The 16,333-nt window shown below is 33.9% G+C and overlaps 2 protein-coding genes across 2 annotated transcripts in view; both read left to right on the top strand.

Annotated features, from left to right (window-relative positions):
- Positions 1–141: 141 nt before the first annotated feature.
- Positions 142–6,088, top strand: LOC115982794 (TMV resistance protein N-like). Its single transcript, XM_031105511.1, has 4 exons — positions 142–754; positions 2,234–2,798; positions 2,998–3,515; positions 4,948–6,088. The coding sequence occupies exons 1-4, from the start codon at positions 531–533 to the stop codon at positions 5,696–5,698; spliced, it is 2,058 nt and encodes a 685-aa protein (XP_030961371.1). The 5' UTR covers positions 142–530; the 3' UTR covers positions 5,699–6,088.
- A 286-nt stretch (positions 6,089–6,374) lies between these two features.
- Positions 6,375–16,333, top strand: part of LOC115982796 (disease resistance-like protein DSC2) — a 59,137-nt gene continuing 49,178 nt past the window's right edge. Inside the window, exons 1-5 of the mRNA XM_031105512.1 lie at positions 6,375–6,567; positions 6,668–7,546; positions 7,644–8,447; positions 8,631–8,705; positions 9,497–10,026. Of these exons, the coding sequence (XP_030961372.1) occupies positions 6,526–6,567; positions 6,668–7,546; positions 7,644–8,351 (1,629 nt within the window). The 5' untranslated portion in view covers positions 6,375–6,525 and the 3' untranslated portion in view covers positions 8,352–8,447; positions 8,631–8,705; positions 9,497–10,026. The remainder of the gene's footprint in view (positions 6,568–6,667; positions 7,547–7,643; positions 8,448–8,630; positions 8,706–9,496; positions 10,027–16,333) is intronic.

Below are 16,333 nucleotides of genomic sequence, written 5' to 3' on the forward strand. Positions count from 1 at the left end.
AATAAACTAGTTTTTTTTTTAATTAAGCCAATAATTTATTAAAATGCACTTTTTTATTTCGAACATTAGAAAATAAGCTAATAGAAAAAAAAAAAAAAATTCCATTTATTGTGGAAAGAGTGGTAAAGTTTCTGGCATGTATTGTGGAAAATTCACTGCGCGTTGTCAGAAAATTAGAGGAAAGTCAGGAGGAGACGTACCTTCCTGGAAAACGCGAGTTACACTTACACATATGGGATGGTAGACGGTCGTACTCACACAGACAACCCACTATTCTTCTTTTTCAATGCGTTCACTCTCACTTTTTCAAAGAGTCAACAAGAGAAGGCATGTATTGTGGAAAGAACGGTAAAGTTTCTGACGTACGTTTGAATGCGTTCACTCTGTGTTCATAATTTTCAGTCAAAAATAGAAGGCATGTATTGTGCAAAGAGTGGTAAAGTTTCTGGCATGTATAGTGGAAAATTCATTGCGCGTTGGAGACAACTGTATACGCGTGTTCCACTTCCACTTCCACTTACACATATAGGATGGTAGTACTCACACAGACACAAACTTTTTTTTTTGAGGTGGACCACAGATCAAATCTGTCGCCTCTCACCCCTCTCTCAGCCATATTGCCACCGCTGCTGCTGCTCTGCTTCTTCTTCACAGCCACCGCTGCCGCTGTTCTGCTTTTTCTTCGCTGCCCAGCTGTCGCTACTGGTTCTTCTTCTTCACCGCTACGCCTTCTTCTTCGCCGCTGCTGCTGCTGGTGCTTCTTCTTCTTTTCTACTTCTTCTTCTTCTTCTTCTTCTTCTTCTTTTGTGCAATATGGGTTTGATGATTCATATATATATATATATATATATAAATATTTTGTATACGGCTTTGATGAATTTTTTTTTTTTTTTTTGGTTGTTGTATAATAGGTATGATGATTAATATATGTTTGATGAGTTTGGAAACTGAATTTTTGTATATGGGTTTAATGAGTTTAGATCTAAATTTAGGATGATTTTGATGAATTTGTAGAGATGCTGGAATTCAAGAGGAGATAGTCAAAGAATAGAGTTAGAGGAAGAGAGATAATATGATGAGAGAGAGAAGAGAAAATATAATAAAAAATTAAAATACAAAGCTACAAAAGCTCCAGTAATTGTGTATATTTACACAGTAATACATAGTCTGATGCGAGTGAGTTTTGAGCCATATTGGGTAAATTTCACCACTTTTTCTATTATGCATTCACTTATAAACACATGTGGGTGTAATTTGTAGGCTAGCATAATTTTGGGACTGTACATCATTAGTTAGCGTTAGTTAAAAAATGATTCAGTAAAGTAACATCTCGAGTTTTTATAGCTCGATTTCCATATAAAACTCGAGTCTCAAAGACTCGAGTTCCACTTGCTGATGTGGAGGTTTTTTTGCCTCATGGATCTCTAGTCTTACAGACTCGAGTTTTTAAAAAGTAAACCCGAGTCTATAAAACTCGATTTATGTCAACATAAAACTGAAACACGTAGCACACTCAGCAGAAAACTGAAACACTCAAACCCAGAACAAACCCACTGCCTCACAGCTCACTCACCCATAACACCTACACGTCTCACACCACATTGTCTCTATCTCACACCACATGGCCTCTCTCTATCACTCCTCCACCCTCTCAACAAATTTACATTTCAGATAAGGGTTTTATTGCCATTGTAGTAAGGTATTATTTATTATTGGGGTGTGGGTTTTACTTTGCTTATTTATTTGGTAGATACTTAACATAACTTAGTTAAGATACTTTTTCTCAAAAAAAAAAAACTTAGTTAAGATACTATGATATTGTGAATTTATACAACTTTGTTTTGTGAGTGTAAATTTTGAGTATTTATTTGTATGGTTTTTGTTAGCAATTTATTCAGCATCTTTAGTAATGTTAGGCTCTTATCAAAAGTGTATTTATCATGACCTTAGAAGGATTTTTTTTTTTTTTTTTTGGGGTATTGGGTATGAAATAGGTAGTCTTAGCATGACCCAAGAAGGATTTGGGCTTTTTTGTATTGGGTATGAAATGGCTATATAGATAGGTTTTTTTATCAGAACTAATTTGAAGACATATTTTGTCTAACGTAAGAATGTGTAATGAAAGTCATGCCCTTTGAATGAATTGGAATTTGTACTTTGACTAGATAAAATGTTTTCTACTTTGATTAGATAAAATGTTTTGTAACGAACATATTACAATTGACTCTAATAGGTTCACAATGACTGTAATTGATATAATCCTATACTACGGTGGTCCGCTTAGCAATGCCAATGCGAATGAGGGATTGCCATTTGAAGGACCGGGTATAAAGCGCTATTATACTCAAATTAATCATAGGTTGAAGACCCTTAATGATTTAAAGATGATAGTTATGAAAGAATTGTGTGAGAATCCTGCTTTGCACGACATACAAATTATTTTTCGTTCTCCACATGAAGTCCTCAAGGATCGGATTAATTACAAGTATATGGCGATAGAAGCAGACAAACATGTGAAGATCATGTTTGACAAGATGGAGAGGACAGCCCAAGTAAGTGCTATTGAGTTGTACATAATGTTGGAGCTGTGTGCAGAAGTTGGTGCCGAGGAAATCCAACAAACAACCACAAGTTTACAAGTCACAGTTCCAGATGCTCAATATGACTGTGGTGAAACTAATGCAGACAATGCTATTAGTGTCCAAAACATTATGAACACAATCCCTGCCTACACATTTCCTGTCTTATCATTCTCTGCAAATACTAGGGCAAATATGGAACGAAGAACAATTGTACAGGTGTGTTTACACTAGTGTTTTTACTTTACAGCTGTTTTTTATTTAAAAAGATATGCATTTTTCGTTTTCCTATACCTACACCCCACTCTAATACTTTCTTCTCTTTAATTGCATTCCAAACACATTTCCTGTTGCACTAATTTGATTCCCATTTCTTTCTCTGATTCAATTCACTCTTTTCTTAATCTTTCGTTTATAGATCCCATCAATGGCTTCCTTGAACAATGAAGGAGCCAGCTTTTCTTCTTCCACTCGCCAATGGGAGTATGCTGTCTTCTTGAGCTTTAGAGGTGAAGATACCCGCGAAGGTTTTACCAGCCACTTATATAACGCTTTGTGCAACAAAGGCATTAACACCTTCATTGACGATATTGATCTTCCGAGGGGAGAAGAAATTTCGGAAAAACTTATCCAAGCCATCAAAAATTCATCGATTTTGGTTATTGTCTTCTCTGAAAACTACGCAGAGTCCAAATGGTGTTTGGATGAACTTGCTAAAATTGTTGAGTGTAGAGAAAAGGACCAGGAGGTTCAAATTCGTCCAATTTTTTTCAATGTTGATCCATCAGAAATACGAAATCAAAATGGAAACTTTGGAATTGCACTGGCTAATCATGAAAAGAAGTTCAAGAATAACAAGGACAAGGACAAGGTGCAGAGGTGGAGGGATGCTCTAAAAAAAGCAGCTAATGCATCTGGATGGCATTATAAGAAAGGGTATGTATCTAATTGTTTACATCATGATTCATGAGTTTACTAATTTTATATATTGCTAATCTGGTTTGTCATAACCATTGCCTGCAAAAGTATTCTATTTTGATCATATCATCTAGTACAGGAGTGGTGTCAAGTGTTAATTAGGGTGGTCACATGACCACCTTGACCTTGAAAATTTATTTTATATACCTTAAAAAAATTTTGAATTTTAAATTACCACAGGTCATTGACCACCTAGAAAAAAATCTTGCCCACTCTTAAAAAAAAAAAATTGAACACTTTAAATAAAAATTTGAGCCCATTAAAAATTGAACTCTCCAAAATTTTAGTTCTTTGAATATAGAACCAAAAAATTGCGTGAAATGCTATGTTCATAACATTTTTGCAACATTTTCATAAAAAATCCTAAGTTGCAGGTTATTATTGGTGGACAAAAAAATAATTGCAATAGTAGGTTCAAATTAGAACCAGTATAAATTTACCACTTATAGGCTTTGTTGTGAGAGTGTTGCGAAAATATTATGGACGTAGCACTTCTCAAAAATTGCCCAACAAAAAAATTAGCCTAAAGCCCAAATCAATTTAATTGTAATTTTTTAAATTGCGTTGACAAAGGGCATATTTTAAAATCATTTTTTTTTTTTAATGCACATTTTTCATTAGCTAGTCTATTAGTGTTTGCTTTAGTCTTTAGCTGAATTTGTTGGATTTACGTGATACATATTTCCAAAAAGATAATGCATTTTATTTATATTGTTACTTATTTAGGCAATATATGGGTAATTGAATGGGAGATCAATAATTTAATGATTGTTTGGAGTGTACATTGAAAAAGATGTAGCTGTTAGCATTGATAATAAAGTTATAATACAACAATTTCAAAATATAAAAACTTGTGAAAGGAAATTTAAAAACTTCAAGTATTTGAGCATTTTTTTTTTTTTGGGTGATTGTGATGTCAATGCGCAATATATGGGTAATTGAATAGGAGATCAATAGTTTAATGATTGCTTAGCTGTGTACATTGAAAAAGATGTAGCTGCTAGCATTGATAGTAAAACTATCATACAACGATTTTAAAATATAAAAACTTGTGAAAGGAAAATAAAAACTTCATGTATTTGAGCCTTTTTTTTTTTTTTTTTTTTGTGATGTCAATACGTATATTCAAGTTTTATTTTTATTAACTTTTTTTTAATATAAATTTTTAATGACCACTCTAAAAAAAATTCTTGAAGCCGCCATTGATCTACGAAGTTAATTAGTCTAACAAGGTCCAATTACGAGTTTCTCCCATGTATTTTTATATTTCTAATATGATGTTAATATTGAGGACAATTGTGTGCTATAACTCACTACTAGATATCTTGAATTCGTAGTTCATCTGCTAATCTATCTAATTATATGTTTTCTTATGCTATGTGATTGTCAGCTGCGCTCCGTATAAATCTGAAGCTGACTTCATTCAAAACATTGTTGAAGAGATATCAAATGCTAAATTAAATTGGATGCCGTTATATGTTGCTGAATACCCAGTTGGAATAAATTCTCGTGCAGAGGCCATAGAGTCACTTTTAGATATTGGGTTAGATGAAGTTTGCATGGTAGGGATTTATGGCCTTCCCGGAGTAGGAAAGACTACAATTGCAAAAGCTGTTTATAATAAAATTGCTAAACATTTTGATGGAAGCAGCTTTTTAGAGAATGTTAGAGAAAAATTAAGTACAAATGCTGGCATAATCAAACTACAAAACCAACTTCTTAATGACATCTCAAGGGATGGAAAATGGAAAATGGGCAACAGTTCTAAAGGAATCACTTTGATAGAGGAGACACTTCACTGCAAAAAGGTTCTTTTAATTTTTGATGATGTCGATGATTCGACACCAATAAAAAATTTGCTTGGAAAATGTAATTGGTTTGCTCCCGGAAGTAGAGCCATTATAACATTACGAGATAGACACTTGTTAACTGCCCTTAAAGAAAATGTTTGTACAATTTACAAGGTCAAGGAATTTGAGGTCGAGCAATTAAACAAACACGAAGCTCTTCAACTCTTTAAAGAGCATGCCTTACCTAGAAACAAACCTCATGATGAAGATTATTCTAAACTTGCAACTAAATTCATAGATTTTGCCAATGGCCTTCCACTTGCTCTAGAAATAATAGCTTGTTATTTGTGAGGAAGACCTAAAAATGAATGGGAAAGTGCATTAGATATGTATAAGAAAATTCCCAAGGAGGACATTCAAAAGAAACTTCAACTGAGTTATGATGGATTGGAAGACACCGAGAAAGATATTTTTCTTGATATTGCATGTTTCTTCAAAGGATGGGACAAAGCTTATGTTGTAAAGATATTAGATGCATGTGAATTATATCCAGATTGTGGTATTCCGAGACTTGTTGATAAATGTCTCATAACCATTGATCGATATGGTACATTGTTAATGCATGACTTGATACAACAAATGGGCAAGGAAGTTGTTCGACAACAAGCACCAAAAATCCTCGGAGAACGTAGTAGGTTATGTTGTTATAAGGATTCGCTTGAAGTACTAATTAGAAATAAGGTATAAGTTCTTTTTCTTCAATTATTTTGCTCTTTTTTTTTTTTTTTTCTTTTTCACTAGGTGAAGGTATTGTATTTTTTTCTTTCTAACATTTTATAAAATATTAGTTCATCAGTATTTTTTATTTTGGCTTAAAATTTCAAAATTATTATACATTTGGAAAATTATATTACTTTCTATAGTTGACATGATGCTTCTCCAATTAGGGATCAAAAAAAATTCAAGGCATAATGTTGCATTCATCCCAACTAGTAACAGAGCAACTAGACACGGAAGCTTTCAGAAAGATGGAAAATCTCAAATTTCTAATAGTTGAAAATGTACATATTTGTAAACCACTTGAATTTCTTCCCCACAGTCTAATATTTCTTAAGTGGCCCAACTATCCTTTTCACTAGCCATCTAAGTATTTTCCTGAACAACTTGTTGATATTGAGATGCCACATAGTCGCATTAGATTGCCAAAGCTAATGATGCAGGTATGATTATGTATATTTTTAAATTGGGATTTTTGTTAAATTTTTTTATTTCAAATTTTGTTGTAGTTAACTTTTGAATTTTTTTTTTTTCCCCCTACAGAAGCGTCCCTTTGAAAATTTGATAAATGCCAATCTTAGTGGTTGTGAATTTATTACGGAAGTTCCTAAATTTAGGGCCCCAAATTTAGAGAGTTTGGAGCTCGCTGATTGTAAAAATTTAGTTAAATTAACTAAATTACGGGCCCAAAATTTAAAGTATTTGGACCTCTCAGGTTGTGAAAATTTAGTTAAGATTCATAAATGCTTTGGATCTCTTGAAAAGCTTACAGAATGGGTTCTCGATGGTTGTAGTAACCTTCTATTTCTTCCAAGCCAGCTCAGGTTGAAATCTCTTTATCTTTTTATTCTTTCTGGCTGCTCAAGCCTTATGGAGTTCCCTAATTTTCATCCAGAAATGGAATGTTTAAACATTTTAGAATTAGAAGGGAGTGGTATTAGAGAGGTGCCTTCATCAATCGAGCATCTCACTAAGCTTGAGGAATTAAACCTTTTAGAGTGCAAAAACCTTCGGGATCTTCCAGATAGCATTTATAAAGTGCAACAGCTTCAGTACTTGAAGACTCCTACTGCCAAATTGAGACCAACGTGCGATTCTTTTGATGGCTCTTCCGGATATGGGTTTGTGAACATGACATATTTGAATTTCTATAAATGTGAAGGCATAATTGAATTAGATCTTTTGATGAAGCCTTATTACTTCCCCGCATTGAAAGTGATAAATCTAGATTGTACCAATATTGTTACCATCCCTGAAAGCATTAGCAAATTTCCCAGATTAGAACAACTTTATGCTAGGGATTGCAAGCTTCTTCGTGAAATTCAAGGATTTCCACAATCAATGTCGTCGTTGGGATCAAGTATGGTTTATGTGAATAATTCCATGTTGTTGAATACCTCACCAAGCGGGCTATTTAATCAGGTCTCTCTCTTTCTTTAAGATATTTATTAAGAAACAATTTTTGTTACTTCACGAGATTTGCTAAATGAAAAATATTGAATTTTCTAACTGCATACAGGTAATAGGAATTATTGGGATTTTACCAAATAGAGTATGTGGTAGGGCAAGAAGCAACAAATTAATGGATCTGCAAATCTCCAATAATTTCCCATCTGAAACTGAGGGTGCTGAATCTGAAGATGGGGACATATCAATGGATCTGCAGTTCTCCAATAATTTCCCATCTGAAACTGAGAAACTTGGATGGGTTCATTTTGAAGGCGGTGGCCTTGGTGGCATTAATAACATTAATGGCTTTGATCCTGGTATTAGTTTTTTGGGAACTGAGATGCTGAAATGGTTTAATCATCAAAGTGTTGATAACTCCATATTTTTCTCTGTTGGTCACAATTTTCCAAAATTGGTTGTCTGTATTGTTCCTGGACTAGAGGACTTTGATGGCTTTGTTGAAATTTCCATCAATGGTTATGAAAATCGTGAATATGAGTCTATTCATCTATCGCGAAATTATACACAATCTCCATGTTCACAATATTTATTTTGTCTAACTCAATGGCCTCAGCTGCAGAGACATTTGAATGAATCAAATCCAACTGACCAGAATCGTGTTAAGGTTTCAATTAGATATAATTCAGATGACACCTGTTATTCTATAAAAATGTGGGGGGTCCACGTAGAATGCACCTGTCCTCCTCAAGAAGATGATGCTGTTGATTATGGGTATTCTATAAAAGGTTGTGGTTCGAAGAAACAGAGGACACGTTGATGAACTCTGAAGAAATATGCCTCAATCAAAAAATCACATTGAAACTGTTCCTCCTCGGTCGTTTCTCACCAGTTTCTTTTTGCATTTGATGCCAAGGTATGTTTCCATTTTTTGGTAGCACTGTTTCATTTGCATTTGTTACACAATGGTAATGGATATAATATCAACTTATAAGTATTTATTGTGTTTCTATAAAAAAAAAAAAAAAGAGTACTGAATAAGTTTCTGAACTTAAAAATTGTAATTTGGTTAATTGGTCTTATTTTTTTGTTAATGCAGTTGACTAGGATGGTTGCGGTTGAAGTCACTGGCAGGCCCTAGATTTCCTTTTGCCTTGGATATGAGCTCTGTCTGGTATGATTTTGTGTTTTTTTTATCTGATTTCTCAAATTGAGATGCATAATTTCTGCTTAACTTACCATGGTGAAGAAAGATCTTGCAATTGTTTCCTAGTTTTATTCATTCATTTGGACTTAATTGGTTTTTTGATTTAAAAAATTATGTACACCAGTCGCTTAGAATCCTGACTTTTGTAGAAAATGTGTATCATTCTGAATTTTAGAAGCTACATCAAATTTGTTGGCTGTGTACAAGATTGTTTGAGATAAATCGTAAATGATTTGCATCACACCTAAATGGTCTACAATAATTTACTAGGTTAGCTGGTCATTTAAGACATGTTAACCAAAAGTTAAAATGGCTGTGCATTTTAATGTCTTTGATTGGGTCTGTGGAAGAATATAGCTTGTATTTGACTGGTTGAAGAGCTGGTTGAAGGTCTTTAATATTTTTTGTTTTCTCTCTATTAATAAGAATATTTGATATAGTGAGGATCGCAGGGCCACGATTTCATTATTGTTGGCATAGCAACTGTAGCGGCTATTATAACTCTTTTATTCCTTTTAAGTTTTTGCATTTAAAATGATCTTTCTAGCCTTTAGGATCCTTTGTCCACATTTTACAGCCAAATCTCTAAAGGCCAAACTAAATTTTCAAAGTAGTTCGAGTCACCCTATTGCCATTAGAATACAATACAAGCATTAACGGGAAAGCTTCAATTTCTAGTTAGTCTTATGCAAGTAGTAAAGATAGTAGGAAAATGAAAATCAGCATTTAATAGGTTGACCCAGTTCTGAATTTTGCAGAAGGTTATGAGCTATAAGCATCTCAAGCTTCATGGCATACTGTGAGCTGAAGACAAGGGCAGTCTAGCAAATTTTGTGTGGAACCTTCAAAAAAAATCCTTTGATGAGCCCTCTACACTGAGGTAAACTTGAAGCTCCTCCTCTGCACATTGATGAAGTCACTTAGACCCAGACTCGGCTGAACCCTGCATTACAAATACAGGATGAGACACATTGTTTCCTTCAAGTTGGAGGAAATGACAAACCTTTCAAGTACTCAAAGAATTGCCTCTTGGCATGCTTGTCCTCAGGTAAATAATATCCATAGACATTTGTCCATTTAAGAACTTGCCTCAATTCAACTTTCTGCATAAACAGCATATTTGATGAGAACAAGGAGGGTTTGTGCTTTACTTGGAATAGACTCAGGTATCGGGGGTGCTACAAAAGATTCAAACTTCAGTTCTATCCAGTTAAGCGTATTGGATGAGAATGAACTCAGCAATTGTATCAATAGAGGCCTTGAGCATTGGTTTCAAAGCTACTTTCAGGTCTCTCTCTTTCACACTCACACTCTCATTGTCTCTCTCTCACTCTCTCATGAAGCTCCATCTTTTCTATTTTACAGGGCTGCTCTAGTCAATGCTATATTTATAATGTGAAATTCCGGAGTGGTTTTGCCATCAAAGTGGTTCTTTATTGAGAATCCAGCTAATTCCAAATCTTTATACTAATTCTGATTGGATAGGAATTGCTCTATTTGCTACATTCACAGTGCACAAGCATCCAACTCTCATTCTTGACAATTTGGCTACAGAAATTTCTCATGGCTTTTCTTGTTCTTTGAGAAGTCAAGTGACATGGGCAGCTGGACGGTGTCAAATAAACATTACATCCCTGAGTCTGAACACAAAAAATTTATTTGGTGAAAGCAACGTAAATTCATTTGGATCATGCATGTACCTCATGCTCGATTTTCAGATAAGTGAATTGTAGCAATCTCTTAACTGCTTTATTTGGTAGTGATAGCCAAGACTTGATGGTGCAGAACTGTGGTTACGGTCTTGTGTACCAGCAAAATGTGGGAGAGTTGGTGCAAACATTAGTCCAATGCTCAACCATGTTTTCTGATAATTCCGATCTTATCAATTTACTGCTCATCAATCTAGAACAAAGCAGCTGAGCCATGATGATGATAATGTTGAGGGGGAAACCAGTGGAACTGGTGGATCTAATGGGACATTGAGAGGTTTTCAGGAAAAAATAAAGCAGCAAAGCCATGATGATGTTGAGGATGATGAAGATGAGGGAGAAACCAGTGGAACTGGCAGATCTAATGGGACATTAAGAGTGCCACATTATCAGGAAAATATTTGTGGAACTTGCTATCAAAAATTCATTGATGCCGGGGGGCCAACCCATTATTGTCATTGTCGAGAACACTCTGAGGTACCTCTCTGTTTCTCTCACGACCTTTATATGTCTAATTTACAAGACTTTCATTTACACTTTACACCATCTGTAACCTTCTATACCATTGTTAAAGAGAGCACAACTTTTTTGGTGTCTATTTTTTAAATGATTCAAAATACTCTTATGCAATAATTATAATAAGTTTAAAAAACTTAAACTAATAAGATCAAATAAAAAATAATGAACTTCAAACATCTAACTTTTGAATACACATGTTGCACTTGTGAAGAGCTTTTTTATTATAATTCTAATATAATCCCATAAATTTTTGAAAGTCCAAATTTTTTTACAAAAGGTTTTGTGTTTTGGAAGTTCATATTTTTCAACGTCATTATTCTAATATGTATTTTTTAATTAAGTTTAAATTTTATAAAAATTCTTTATAAAACCTCTTATATTTAGCCCATCAATTGATAAACACTTATCAAATATTGACTACTATAAGTCTATAATTATCAAATTTATATTTTGTTGAAATTTTCCCAACATTTTTATGTGTTACTGAATAGTTATCAATATATCTATTTTACAGGAATTTCATTTACACTATCCATATGATTGTTGTTTCGATCCAACTAAGATTCCAGAGTTATTCAGCCATTATGCATCTGGATCCTCAATGGCAATCCAGTTAACTTCAAATTTGCATAAAGATTCTAATTGGCTGGGATTTGCTATATGTGCTGCATTTTCAGTCCAAGAGTATCCAACTGATTTTCTTGACAATCTGGAAACTGAAATTCCCCACCACCTTAGTTGTCTGTTTGATATGGATATAGGTGGTTTGAAACCTCTCCATGTATATAGCACCTTTAAAGAAGAACTCAAAGTGGTTACATCTACATGGATTCATTTGGCTATCCTATATACCATATTGGTGGCTTTCAGATCAGATAAATCAATGCAACCACATAGAGGTCTCAATTGCAAGCGACTGGCCAGGCTGGATTGTACAGAAGTGTGGACTTCGTCTTGTGGAATCGAGTTTTGGCAAATTCGATTCCACTTGAGGGCTTCACTTTATGAAAATTGGGACATCATTCGTGAAGATTTAGTGGAACACCAACCATTAAAATCATCCTCAAAAGCATCCTCAAATCAAACATTCTCTATGAATAAATGTTTTCCTCAAAGTGAAATTCCGGAATGATTTAGGCATCAAAGTACAGGCCCTTCTCTGTCTATCCAGCTAGCTTCAAATTTCAGTAATGCTAGTACTTGGATAGGACTAGTTTTATGTGCTTCATTTTCAGTCCATGAGCATCCAACTATCACAAGTGATAATCTGGATTCAGACATTACCCACCACCTTATTTGTCATTGGGATGCTGAGAAAGGTAGTCTAGAATCTCCCCTTCTCTATCAAATCACTGAAGAGAACTTCACGTGGTTAAATATACAGGGATTCATTTGGCTATACTACATACCTCGTGGGTCATTGTCAGATTTTTTTAATCAGAGCAGTCAGATTGGGGTCTCAATTGGAAGCGACTTCCCAGGTTTGATGGTGAAGAAGTGTGGGCAACGTTTCTTATACCATCAAGATGTGGAAGAGTTTGAGCAAACGATCATTGAGTGCTCTACTGTGCCTTTTTACAATGTGGAACTCATCCATCAATCAGTAGCTAGTGATTCTCCAAATGATAAGCCAAAGAATGAAGCTGGTTGTTCATACGAGGATCCAAACCTTGGAAGGTTGAGAAGATCCATTTACCCAGAGCAAAGCAGTAGAGATAGCATCTATCTTGAAGATCAACACCCTGATAATCAACTCAGCAAAAGTGATTTACAGGTAACAAATTAATGTGTATTTCCTTTCAAATTACTACCAAGCTCCCTTCTAGTTCAGTCATCAGTGGCATTGTCTGATCCCCCTTATAAGGAGAGCCATGGTTGAATCATCCCCTCTTTTACTGATTTTAACAATTTTGAATTGTCGGAAAAATTCTCTCTCATTGAACATCATGTTCCTATTTTACAGGAATTTGATTGAAGCTTGGTATATAATTCTTGTTTTCCTCCAAGTGAAATTCTTGAGTGGTTCAACCATCGTAGTGGCAAGCCACCAGTGACAATCCATCTACCTCCAAATTTATATGATGATAGTACTTGGAGGGGACTCGCTCTATGTGTTTCTTTCTCAGTCAACATCAAGGATCCTACTGCCATCCTAGACATTCTTAATTCAGAAAATGCCCATCATCTTTATTGCCATTTGGAAAGCAATGTTGGTTCTTTGGAACCTCTCCATGCCTATTGCCTTACTAAAGACGATGTCATGTTGTTACATCTAGGTGGATTCATGTGGCTATCCTATATACCACATAGCTCATTTCCAGATTGGTCGAATCAATGTAATCACATTGATGCTTCAATTGTTAGCAATTGCCCAGACTTGACAGTGAAGTGTGGACTCCGTCTTGTACATCAGCATGATGAGGAAGAGTTTGTTTTTTTTTTTTTTTTTGCTGAATGATGAGGAAGAGTTTAAGCAAACTACGTCTGACAATTGGGGTCTCATCCTTCATTTGACGGCTCACAGTAGAAAAGGAAATAAGCAAAACCTCTCATGCTTAAAGAGAAAGGCAAGCATGTGCTAGAATAGCATCTCCTGTTATTGTTCTGCTGCTTTTCTTAGCGGTTCTCCCTTCTGTTCTCAATTAAAAATCTAACTAGACACTCATAATCTCTGCTGCTTACTTAACTCAATATTGGTCTCAAGTTTCTTGTTCCTTGGACTAATGTGAGCACTATCTTTAGTTTTTGCAATAATAGGAGGCAACAAAGGCATTGTCACTAATAGTGAGCTGTTAAAAATATGCTTTAATTTTATTGGAAGGAACGATTAAAAATGAACTCCTTAGTTGCACATTTTCTTCGTTTTAAGGGAATAAATGCATGTTCATGTAGTAATCACTAGAAAGTGATCTCTAGCTGAGATAATTGAGTAGAAAAAAATTATCATAAACAATAATGTGACTTCTACACATGTTGGAAACACTTTCTGTAAGGGGATAATTGCCCACACAGAGTTAAGAAGGTAGGCTCAATTTGATTTGTATATAGTAGCTGATTGGGATACGGTTGTCGTCTTAAAGAACATTTGGAGCCTATTCACTTAGTCAGGTTTCTGTGAGTAGCCTAGGTGCATAGGCATTTACTGAGAAATAAGTGCTTCCGAATAGTGAAAATACCAAAGAAATTCCTCTGTTCATTGTTATTGATTTTTAACAACAATTTATTGTTTGCTTTAAAATAATAATAATAATAATAATAAGGGAAAGGAAAGTAAAATGGTGGATAGAAGATTGTGCTTGGAAGAAAAGATGGACAATTTTTTTTTTTTTTTTTGAATTAGTTTTATAATAATTCAATTGTTGCCAAGTGGACGAGAGGGGATTTTTATTTTTTTTTATTTTTACAACCAGTGAGGGAATGAGGATTTGAATTATGGTTCTTCTCATAAAGGAGATCATTCAATATTACCGAACTACAAAGCTTTTGATTGGAGGAGAGATTTGATTCATTTGAACTTAAATTGAAGACGGATTAACTAATAAGTAATTTGTCACACATCTCTCAAGTGTTGGCACAAAAAGTTATTAAAAAAAAATAATAGAGAAAAACAATATGTACCTATAAAAGTTAACATTTTCCAAGTGTATCATCCATAGTAAATTAATAGACAAAGATTGAATCCAATGCTTTGTGCAGCGACTCGTCAGAATTATGACACGTGTCTACTTTTAACCACATGTCATGATCTTGACAGTCTAGAACATTGGACCAAGCCAAGTCCAATTTTAGGTACCATAAGTTTTGAATATTGTTTTTAAATTTTAGGTACCACAATTAGAGTTCAAAGGCACCAATTTTACTTTTATTCTATTTCCCTCTTATATATTATACTAATGTTATGTTCTTCGCTGAATTATCCATTACTATTTAGCTACCATCTCATACAATCAATTTCACTAGCAACAAGGTATAATAATACATATGTTTATAAGAAAATCAACAAGTTCGAACTCCCAATCATAAAAGGTTCGAAATTCGAATAAACTTGAGATTCCAAACGTGTAGTCTAAGGTTGCGTTAGGCATTGACTTAAAAAGTCAATTTTTTTTTACTATTTAGTTTATTTTTACTACTATTCATGGATCTCATTACACTTTTTAGTATTATTCATGACCTCACTGTACTATTTCAGCCACCTTTTAGTTTTATTTACAGTACTTTCAGCAAAAAGTTTTCAATTTCAGCTAAGTAAGATGTTCCCAAATGGATTCTAAGTCTAACAACTCTCTTTTTCTTTTTTTTAAAAAAAAGTCTTAACAATTCTTTAGAATCAAGGCAAGATTACAGAACACAAAAGCATGTTCCTTCCTAGCAATCAAAAGCAAATTAGGAAACACATAGTTTAAATTTAGTTCCCAGCATAAAAAATTATAGCAAAACCTAATCCTCATATTAATTCTAATCCCAAATTAACGAAAGCAAAGAACAAACCTAATACCAAATAAGTCAATATCGTATCGGTAACAGCTATACCGGCAATATATACTGCATTGGCCATCAAATAAGTTGCTACTCCTCTAAAATGTATCATCAGATAAAATATAAGGTCGTACCGACAATTTTCGAGTGTTTTTCCCAAAATAGATATTTCAATTGATGCAATAAAAGATATTTTAAAATAAAAAAAAATGTCATAGAAAATATTATTTAAGCTAATGCATTGGGTTAGTGTATTTAGGCTAATGTTTGAGCTTATAAAATATATGGATTTGATATTATATATATATATATATATATATACACACGTGCATAAGTATACAAAGAGTAATAACTCGAAACAGAACATCAATATCAGCTGGTAGCAAAATATTTTGTTCCCCTAGTCAAATCAAAACGGCCTTTAGTACAAAATTGACTCTCTTACTCAATACTACTCCAAAAACTACTCTATATGGCCTACATATCTCCTAAGTAGCCCATTTACTTTAAGCCTTTCTATATTTTTAACACAATTGCAAGTCTCCAAATTTTATCCCTTCCCTCCTAACAAAACTTTAAGACCATTTATTCAACAAAGATTAGTTAAATATGTGCAGAAATTATGATGAATAAAAAAAAGTAGAAAGAAAATCTAATGGTGTACGTGGTTTGACTTTGTGGCCTATATTCATGGGACAAGAGCCTAAAAAGTCAAATTTTCTTGTACATTTTTCTTGATAATACATTACAATAGAATCCATTGTTATAATGGGATTATATACAAAAATAAAAATAAAAAATTTGAACTTGAATTTGAATTGCATATTAATTGTCTCAATCCAACAATTTTCTGTTGTAATCAATTATATAATTTTCTCTTGAAATCAA

Source organism: Quercus lobata, chromosome 3, assembly GCF_001633185.2.
Source record: "Quercus lobata isolate SW786 chromosome 3, ValleyOak3.0 Primary Assembly, whole genome shotgun sequence".
Lineage (NCBI taxonomy): Eukaryota > Viridiplantae > Streptophyta > Magnoliopsida > Fagales > Fagaceae > Quercus > Quercus lobata.

Coding starts and splice junctions, on each gene's coding strand:
- LOC115982794 (XM_031105511.1), top strand. CDS start 531: ATGGTAGTACTCACACAGACACAAACTTTTTTTTTTGAGGTGGACCAC. Junction 2,799..2,997: donor AACGAAGAACAATTGTACAG/GTGTGTTTACAC, acceptor TTTCGTTTATAG/ATCCCATCAATGGCTTCCTT. Junction 3,516..4,947: donor GGATGGCATTATAAGAAAGG/GTATGTATCTAA, acceptor TGTGATTGTCAG/CTGCGCTCCGTATAAATCTG.